The 9750-nt window shown below is 38.6% G+C and overlaps 1 protein-coding gene across 1 annotated transcript in view; it reads left to right on the top strand.

The window, feature by feature from the left end:
• Window positions 1-8825, top strand: part of LRRC8C (leucine rich repeat containing 8 VRAC subunit C) — a 92561-nt gene extending 83736 nt beyond the window's left edge. Inside the window, exon 3 of the mRNA XM_028512368.2 lies at window positions 2358-8825. Within this exon, the coding sequence (XP_028368169.1) occupies window positions 2358-4631 (2274 nt within the window). The 3' untranslated portion in view covers window positions 4632-8825. The remainder of the gene's footprint in view (window positions 1-2357) is intronic.
• Window positions 8826-9750: the final 925 nt, after the last annotated feature.

The following is a 9750-nucleotide window of genomic DNA, read 5'->3' on the forward strand; positions in this document are numbered from 1 at the left end:
AGGTGCTCAGGGAAACACTCCTCTTTCCCTGTTGGTCATGCTCCCACCTTCTGCCCACTTCACAGATTGTAGAAACATTGAATGAGACCACAAATAGGAAAACTTCCAGAACATAACACAATCACCAAATTTCTTTCTTGTTTCACTTTTATTTTCCTTCAAAATAATCTGACATTTGTTTAGGCTTTCTCCTACTGTTTTTTGTTCCTGGGATTTCCATGGTAGCCTGCTTGACCCCAAGATAATGGAGATATGAGATAAAAATTAAACATTTTATTTATATTTATCTCAAAGGGAAATAAATTAAGCTTTTGTAATATTTGACATACAGATTGACAGTATTTATTTATTTTTAGAGAGTGGGGAAGGGAGAAGGAGAGAGAGAGGAAAGAGGAACATCAATGTGTGAGGGAAATTGATCTGTTGCTTCTTGCACGCCCCCAACCAGGAATCTGGCCCACAACCCAGGAATGTGCCCTGACTGGGGATCGAACTGGCAACCTCTTGGTTTGTGGGATGATGCCCAACACACTCAGCCACGTCAGTCAGGACTGCGGTCACACTTTTTTACTCTTCTCTGTCTTCTTTTGATATATCTAAGTATTAGCCCCCTGCTTTATATTCCAGGACAGAGTTTTTATAAATCTTGTGGTAAAACTTGCCCCCCTCCCTCGATTTCTTTTTTTAAATTGTTATCTGCATTAGCCTATGAGAAGAACTAACTTTTCCCCCTAAAACAGGAATAATTCCTAAAATGTAATTTTTAGTTTACAATAAAGTCAGACTGGGAACTTTTTTGTTTAATCTTAGAAACTCACTAAAATAAAATAAGAGTTTGGACTTTGGATCCAGGCAGCCTGGGCTGGATGATGTTAGCAAGTGACTTGGCCTTTCTGTGTTTTGTTCTCCTCGTTTGTGAAGTAGGAGTAAGAGGGCCTGCCTCATCGGGGTGAGGTGACAATTAAAAGAATACCCATGACGTTTTCAGAATAAGGCCAGTTGCATATTAAATACAACAGTTTATTGCTGTCATTACTATAATCACCACTCTTATCTTCATCTCTGGGAGAGGTATGGTGCACACCCAGACCTATGGCAACTCTGAACTGGAAGTACCAGTGTCAGTTCTAGATGTATTCACTTTCTCAGCAAATGTGCACTGGTGTCTCCTTCCTATGCACCAGGCACTCCATTAAGTGTTGGACGCTCCACTCCATTGCCAAACCTTGTACGTCTCTGTGGTGGGCTGTATCTCCCATGTCACCAGCTTGTGACCATAGCAGTCCGCTTTGCAGTGGATTCAGTTTCTACTTCGTTAATCAGTATAGAGGGCTTTGCTGTTACAAAATCACTAAACATTTTGCCTTTGCAGAATTACTAAACACTATGAATTTCTAAGCCATTTGATATTTTAAGATGTGAAAAGACTTTCCCTGAATTATTAATTCCACATGTCACTGCTTTCAATTCCTTGATTATTCCTCTTCTGAGCTGTTTGCTTATTACTAATAAAGTTCCACTTACATGTATTTCTTCCTGGGAATGATCCCTTCAAATTGACTCAAGGTGTATTCTGCCGTATACTACCTAATCTTCACAAAGGATACATTCTCTCTTACTCAGATTGCAATCGTATTAGATTGCTGGGCATTCTTACAGCTGGCTTGATATTCTTTTCAACCAATTAAAGTACTGGTATAGCAATAGAAGTTCTCAGTGTAATATTTTGTGTGAATAGCCAGCAAGTTCAAACATAATTGTTTTACTATTGAACACTTTCTCTGAAGAAATTCTTTTCACCTCTCTCTGAAGAAATGGTTTTTATAAAAGCTTAGTAAATTCCCGTGATATTAAAGCCATTCACATTCATCTATGCATATAGTTCAGGATATGGGAAGAAAGAAAAGGGGAAACGATAAAGACAGGAATTCTTCCACATTTCCTCCTTCCAATCCTTTCACTTCTCATACACCAGCTGATATAATCTTGGGAGCCATCCAGTTCAAGATTGAGTCTGATAATGGGATGGACTTCCCAGGCCTCAGTGAAAGGAAAAAAATGCAAATTAAAAAAAAATGCATGGCTTCTTTAAAAGATTTCTTTTGTTGTGAATTGTTTTATGTCTTAACAAATATGCTGTGTTTTATGTCATAACTCAGACATGATTGACAAAGTCATATGTTTTCTTTTTTCATCATGTGGGTTGGGAATACAGCCTCGTGCTGGCATTGAACATTGTGTTCTCCAGACAAAGGAAATAGACACTTATTGGATGTTATTGCTGCTTTCTTTGCACTAATGACATTATGAAAGCTCTTTGAATAATATAATTTAAAAATATTATTTCTGTGTTTCAGGTCATGCAAGACAAGATAATTTGCCTTCCGAAAAGAGTTCAGCCATCTCAGAACCACTCTTCCGTTTCAAATGTCTCTCAGGCAGTGGCTGCAACGACCCCATTGCCCCCGCCTAAACCGTCTTCAACGAACCCCATCACTGTGGAGATGAAAGGACTGAAGACAGATCTGGACCTCCAGCAGTACAGCTTTATCAATCAGATGTGCTATGAGCGAGCCCTCCACTGGTATGCCAAGTACTTCCCTTACCTTGTCCTCATCCATACCCTGGTCTTCATGCTCTGCAGCAACTTTTGGTTCAAATTCCCTGGCTCCAGCTCCAAAATAGAACATTTTATCTCCATCCTGGGGAAGTGTTTTGACTCCCCCTGGACCACACGGGCTTTGTCGGAAGTGTCCGGAGAGGACTCGGAAGAGAAGGACAACAGGAAGAACAACCTGAGCAGGTCCAACACCACCCAGTCTGGTCCGGAAGGCAACCTGGTCAACTCTCAGTCCTTAAAGTCAATCCCTGAGAAGTTCGTGGTGGACAAAACTACTGCAGGGGCTCTGGATAAGAAGGAAGGGGAGCAAGCGAAGGCCTTATTTGAGAAGGTGAAGAAGTTCAGGCTGCATGTAGAAGAAGGTGATATACTATATGCTATGTATGTTCGCCAGACTGTGCTTAAGGTTATAAAATTCCTAATCATCATTGCATACAATAGTGCCCTGGTTTCCAAGGTCCAGTTTACAGTGGACTGTAATGTTGACATTCAGGACATGACTGGATATAAGAACTTCTCTTGCAACCATACCATGGCACACTTGTTCTCAAAACTTTCCTTCTGCTACCTGTGCTTTGTAAGTATCTATGGACTGACATGCCTTTATACCTTATACTGGCTGTTCTACCGCTCTCTGAGGGAATACTCTTTTGAGTATGTCCGGCAGGAGACCGGTATCGATGATATTCCAGATGTGAAAAATGACTTTGCTTTTATGCTTCATATGATAGATCAGTATGACCCTCTGTATTCCAAGAGATTTGCAGTGTTCCTCTCTGAAGTGAGTGAAAACAAATTAAAGCAGCTAAACTTAAATAACGAGTGGACTCCCGATAAACTGAGACAGAAGCTCCAGACGAATGCCCACAACCGGCTAGAGTTGCCTCTCATCATGCTCTCTGGCCTTCCAGACACCGTTTTTGAGATTACAGAGTTGCAGTCTCTAAAGCTTGAGATCATTAAGAATGTAATGATACCAGCCACTATTGCGCAGCTAGACAATCTCCAAGAGCTCTCTCTACACCAGTGCTCAGTCAAAATCCACAGCGCAGCACTCTCTTTCCTGAAGGAAAACCTCAAGGTCTTGAGCGTCAAATTTGACGATATGAGAGAGCTGCCCCTCTGGATGTATGGACTTCGGAACCTGGAAGAGCTCTACCTGGTTGGCTCTCTGAGTCACGATATTTCCAAAAATGTCACCCTTGAGTCTCTACGGGATCTCAAAAGCCTTAAAATTCTCTCTATCAAAAGCAACGTTTCCAAAATCCCTCAGGCAGTGGTGGACGTTTCCAGCCACCTTCAGAAGATGTGCATCCACAACGACGGCACCAAGCTGGTGATGCTCAACAACTTAAAGAAGATGACCAACCTGACGGAGCTGGAGCTGGTCCACTGTGACCTGGAGCGCATTCCTCACGCTGTGTTCAGCCTGCTCAGCCTCCAGGAATTGGACCTCAAGGAAAATAATCTGAAGTCTATAGAGGAAATTGTTAGCTTCCAGCACTTGAGGAAGTTGACAGTGCTAAAATTGTGGCATAACAGCATCACCTACATCCCAGAGCACATAAAGAAGCTCACCAGCCTGGAGCGTCTGTCCTTCAGTCACAACAAAATAGAGGTGCTGCCTTCCCACCTCTTCCTGTGCAACAAAATCCGATACTTGGACTTATCCTACAATGACATTCGTTTTATCCCACCCGAAATCGGAGTTCTACAAAGTTTACAGTATTTTTCCATCACTTGTAATAAAGTGGAGATACTTCCAGACGAACTCTACTTCTGCAAGAAACTTAAAACTCTGAAGATTGGGAAAAACAGCCTATCAGTACTTTCACCAAAAATTGGAAATTTACAGTTTCTTTCCTACTTAGATGTTAAAGGCAATCACTTTGAAATCCTCCCTCCCGAACTGGGCGACTGTCGAGCTCTGAAGAGGGCTGGATTAGTGGTGGAAGATGCTCTGTTTGAAACTCTGCCTTCTGATGTCCGGGAGCAAATGAAAACAGAATAACTTATTTTTGTTTTAAAGTTTGACTGATACATGCTTCTACCAAATACAGTATACATAATTAGGTAGTCTTAATGCTCTTCCTATTTTATGTTTTTTTTCTTTTTACACGAAACAAAATGTACACAAAGATTGAGTAAGGAGTATGTATTTTTTAATAAAAATTTAATTGTATTTTTTCAGTATTAATATTTTAAAGTTTTATTTGTCTTGGAACCTAATGTACCTATTATTGTTTTCTACTGTTTCAAAAAACAGATGATTCCATCTGTTTTTGTTGTTGTTTTCAGTTCATTCTTGTGAAAGGGAGAGAATTTTAAGTTGCATTCTTTTTAGTATTTTTTTAAATAGATGAAGCTGTTTTTGCCAAGGTCATTCTTAGCTTGTTTACATCTGTGCAGTTCCTTTTCTTGTCATTGTTTGTACACAAGGAATGTGTGCTTGTTATTTTAATACCAGCTGCCTTCTCCATTGGCCATGCCCTCCATTGTATACTGGACATTCTTTTTTGGAGTTTAAACTCACATAAGTGCATTGTCACAGATTATTATTTTAAAATTTCCCCCCATCTCCAAGGGAACCCTAAGTTACCTTATCTCAAATACCTGTCAAAGTTATCCTTAGATGAGGATTTTTTAAGTGAGTGAAGACAATAATCTTCCATAGTTGGCATGCGTGAAATGGTCCTTTATAATTTAATTGATTTTCATTTTTAGTAACATTTAAAAATATTTTAAAACTAAATACAGAGCCCCCCCCCTTTTAATCTCAATGTAGCTATGTAGTACTGGTGAACAACCTTAGAGAAGTTAGATTTATTTTCATTAAAATAGGTAATTAAATTTAAATATCATAGAATAGAAGCCTGGTTTTTGAGTAATTTAATCATCTTTGATGTCTTTATATGTAGATAAATCAGATGGAAAAAACTTCACTACTAAAGCCCTCTGTGAAAGACCCGGTGCACGCCAGTCCGGCCCAGTGGTTCCTCTGGGCAGCGTGGAATCTATTCCATTTCTGTCTGTTGCACAGAATAATCCATAAATATATATATTTAATCAATTTCCCTCAAGTCTGCCCTTGCTGTGAATGCTAGTGATGCAAGCACAGGAACACTTTCTGCTCTCTTTGGCTTAAAATAAGTATCTCATAGAATGGTTCTGTTACTTCTTCTATTTTGGAAATGTGAACAAATTGCTAAGTAGCTGTCACTTAGCAATCATTTTTGCCAATGGTCAGTAGAGCTTTTACGTATCTTTGTTCTTAAAAATCCAGCACAGTATGGGTCTCGGGCAGAATTTTTCAATAACCGTTGAGCTGTGTGGAACAAGAAAATGAAAACACAATCCATGCCTTCCATCTGGGAGCAGCACTGCTGATCATGGAATTTTGTGTTCTTTACCAAATCACACTGACCGTTTTCCAAGCCTAGTCTTCTGCAAGACAGTTTTGTGACATAACAGTGAGAGAGAGTAGGAAGATGATTTGGAGTTTCAAAATGCCGCCTTTAAAATTTGCTCTTTGATCCTGGTGACCACTCAGTGCTAATCCAAGTCACATGAAACACAACTGTAGGAGCTCCTCAGCAGGTACACGTACCGCACCCGTGTTCTTAATGTTAGATATAGTACATCGTGGGGGAAGAACTTGGGAAAGAGATGCTTTTCACTTACTTAATAATCTAATCATGTAGACCAAAGTGCTTCACTATTTCTGCTCTACGTTAAAGTGTTAGATTGGTGATTTTATATAACTGACTTATTTCAAACTCTAATTGAAACAGTATGTTTAAAATAATAACATGGTTGTATTTCTCATAGGATAAAACATTCAATTCCAGAATATTGTTAGGATCCTGATGATGAACATTGTGCTGTATTTAGGAACATGGCCTCATCTGTTTTAAACAAAGAAACAAACAAAAAATGTGGGAGACTGCCCATCGCTGAGCACGACAGAAATACCCAGCTGAGAGTAGGCTTAGATAACTACCGTTAAAAAACACGGGATGCACTATTCTTATGTATAAAATTTATGGTTATTTTCTATATCACCCTTCAAAGGGGATCTATTCAGGTTAAAAATCATGTCTATGCTGAAGTCTTTATCTGGTGTTAATTCATAATCTCAAATGTGTTCATAACTGAAGTTGCTAATAATTATCACAACAATTCAAAATTTCAAAAGAATTTGATTTGCTTTCTTAATTATTGTGCAGGCTAACCCTTGAACTATGTTTTAAATAACATCCAATAAATCTATATAGTTCTGTGACTTTATGCTTTACTTAAAAGGGAAAATTCATAGATGTTTCTATTAGATTTTATAAACCTCAAAATTCTCAAACTTTATCTTGAGTCAAAATTTTCTGACTCTGGCCCTTTTTAATATTATAGATTTTTGTTCATATTCTTAAGTAAAAAGCATTCAATTACTACTTAGCCTTTAAATGGGAAACTCAGGTAACTGAACTGCTGACTTTTCTGAAGTTCTTTAACAGATAAACTTCATATAAAGGGGTGTTTACCTAATCTTTTTTTGTATTTTACAAGTGCAATTGCTAAAAAAGAACAGCTAGCTCTATTTCTCCACCCCTATAGGATTCATGGGAAACTGCTCATGTCGCTTTAACTTACCTGTGTACTCATAACTCCTATGGCTGCTTGAAGCCCTTAACAGGCACGCTATTTGGTTTTAATGGGTAAGTGTAGAACGGTCTGGCTGATGGTCTGGTTGAAACAGAGCATATACGTACATCCCAGTGGAACTTGGGAAAGAAGACCACACCTCCGAAAAGTAGTTACGTGTTTTTATTTTGTTTTTAACAATAATTTTAATATAAAGGTTCTTCATCCAGTGAAACCTGTTGGTTACAATTGTAAATTTTTTTTATTGTTCACCCACCATTTTTCCTGCCACACATTCCTCATATAGCTATTGTAATGGGTTCTAACAATTTGCATGGCATCCTGCTTTTTCAAAGGCATGGGAAAGATGCTTGCTGTGGGTGTTTTGTTCATTTACAGGTGGCTCCTTGCCTGGTGCTCAAGCCATCTTTGTTAGAGAGGGGCCTACACAACCTGGCATCTTCTTTGGGTTACTTGGGATAAGAGAAGCTCAAGTTCTTGCAATGCAATCTCTGACACTAAGAAAGAAGACAAAATCTTTACATCTCTCGTTGCCGTCTCCCCCAAGGGAAGTTTGCTCATTTTCCTAATTCTATAAAAAAAATTCATTTTAAGTAGTTTATTTTACTCTCTGATTTCATACTAAATACCTGATCAATAGTAGTGACATATTTACTTAAAGTGAACATTTCATGGTACATCTTTAGGAAAACTGTCAGCAGTACTCAGTAGTGAACAGATAAATTTCAGTATAATTTCAGTTTGTGTTTAGAGACTAAAAGAAGATCCACTTCACATTCTCTTATTTATACAGTGATTATGTTACTCAAACAGTTCACATTTGGGTAGGATCTCAGCAACTCAGGGTAGGGTTCCATGCTAACCCCAACTTAGCAAAACAGCACAGTTCTTCATGAGGAGGATGCCTCAAAGGTCTGCAAGGTTTTCTCACCTTTCCTTGCCTATTTAGACACAAGGTAAGAAATTTTGGATGGTCAACCAGAACTGCCACTGATTTTTCAGAGTTAGGCCTCAATGACATGCTTCTAATACAGTGTTATACTAGCCTTCCAAACTAGGGATCCACTCATATCACATTTTCCCAAGCCATTTACTGATTGATACAAGTAACATCCTTAAAAGTTCATTTTGGAAAGAAAGGAGAGGGTCTCCTCTCACCCCAAGGAATTTTTTTTTTAATCAAAAGACCTTTTGAAAAGGGTTATGTAACTTGAAACTTAATTTCTGGGCCATATTAAATAACAGTTCTTATTCATGGTTTTTAATGTGGTATAAATATGTTTTCTGCTAAATACCATTCCCCCTCCCACCTGATTCTGCCTCTTTAATGAAATATTTTTAATTAATTTTCCCTCTGCCTCTTGTATTCTGTCACTGTCTCTGTGTGTTCAGATTGTGTCAAATGCTGGCAAAACCTCTAAGACCATCAAGAAAAATGCCTGAAAGTTGATTTGTCATCGTGCAAATTCATGATAAAATGTCTTAATGTTATCTGGCTATGTAGTACATAGGAAGAGGAAATAAATAAAGTCACTTTTGTAATTTAAAATTGAGATTTGTCCCTTTCTTATTCATTTGGAGAAATCATGTTTATATTTTGCATTTCTGTGGTATTTTTGCATATTCTGCCACCAGGGCTCCCTGTACTGTGCAGGAAATGGGCCGCATGCATTCTTTCACTTTGTGTTTAGCCAGTCTCTGCAGTTGTGACTAATTATTTCCTTCCTTAATTCACTGTACTGCATGTACACAAGGTGCCCCTGGAATTTCATTTGGGTAATTAGTGCCTTAATATGTAATCTGGAGTGCAATTTCTGTGCATTTGCCAGATCAGATTGTACAATTACTGTCCAGCCAGCCCAGCTTTCAGTAAACACTTGGTGGTAAAGACTGTGGTTAGTTAAAGAAATCAGAACGGTTCTGCATAGCTAGGAGGACGCCCCTGGTTAACCACATACACTCCAGGCTTAGGGAAGCCTTTTATAAGAAAATTTGTACCACTCATGCATAAAAATTTATGACTGGTAACTTGAATCTAAATTGTGACTTTACATATTTTTCTATAGTCATTCATGGCTCAGTTATCTTACTGATTATCAACTGACAGTCCTTTGAAAGACTATTGAGATGAAGAAGGGTTGGGTGTGGTGGAAGAGGCCTTGGGATGTGTGTATCAGACACTGAGATGGCATTGTGCAAAAGCTCCTGAGACTTTCTGGAGACAAGAACTGAGAAATGCAGTAAGTGGGGACATTGGTCACTTCGGTGCAACTTGCATGTAAGATTGTCAATGTAAGAAACATTCAAACCTGTAGAGAACTTTTGTGAGTTTATTTGTGCCAAACTGATAATTGCCAGAAAGCAAAACCTCCATGAGCTGAGAAAATGCTCCAGAAAAGGGCAGTTTATACATTACAATCAAAAGTGGAGGCGTAATGGGGTTACATGAAATCCATTGGTGGTAGATTAGAGAG

This window comes from Phyllostomus discolor, chromosome 5 (genome assembly GCF_004126475.2).
Source record: "Phyllostomus discolor isolate MPI-MPIP mPhyDis1 chromosome 5, mPhyDis1.pri.v3, whole genome shotgun sequence".
NCBI classification, from domain to species: Eukaryota; Metazoa; Chordata; class Mammalia; order Chiroptera; family Phyllostomidae; genus Phyllostomus; species Phyllostomus discolor.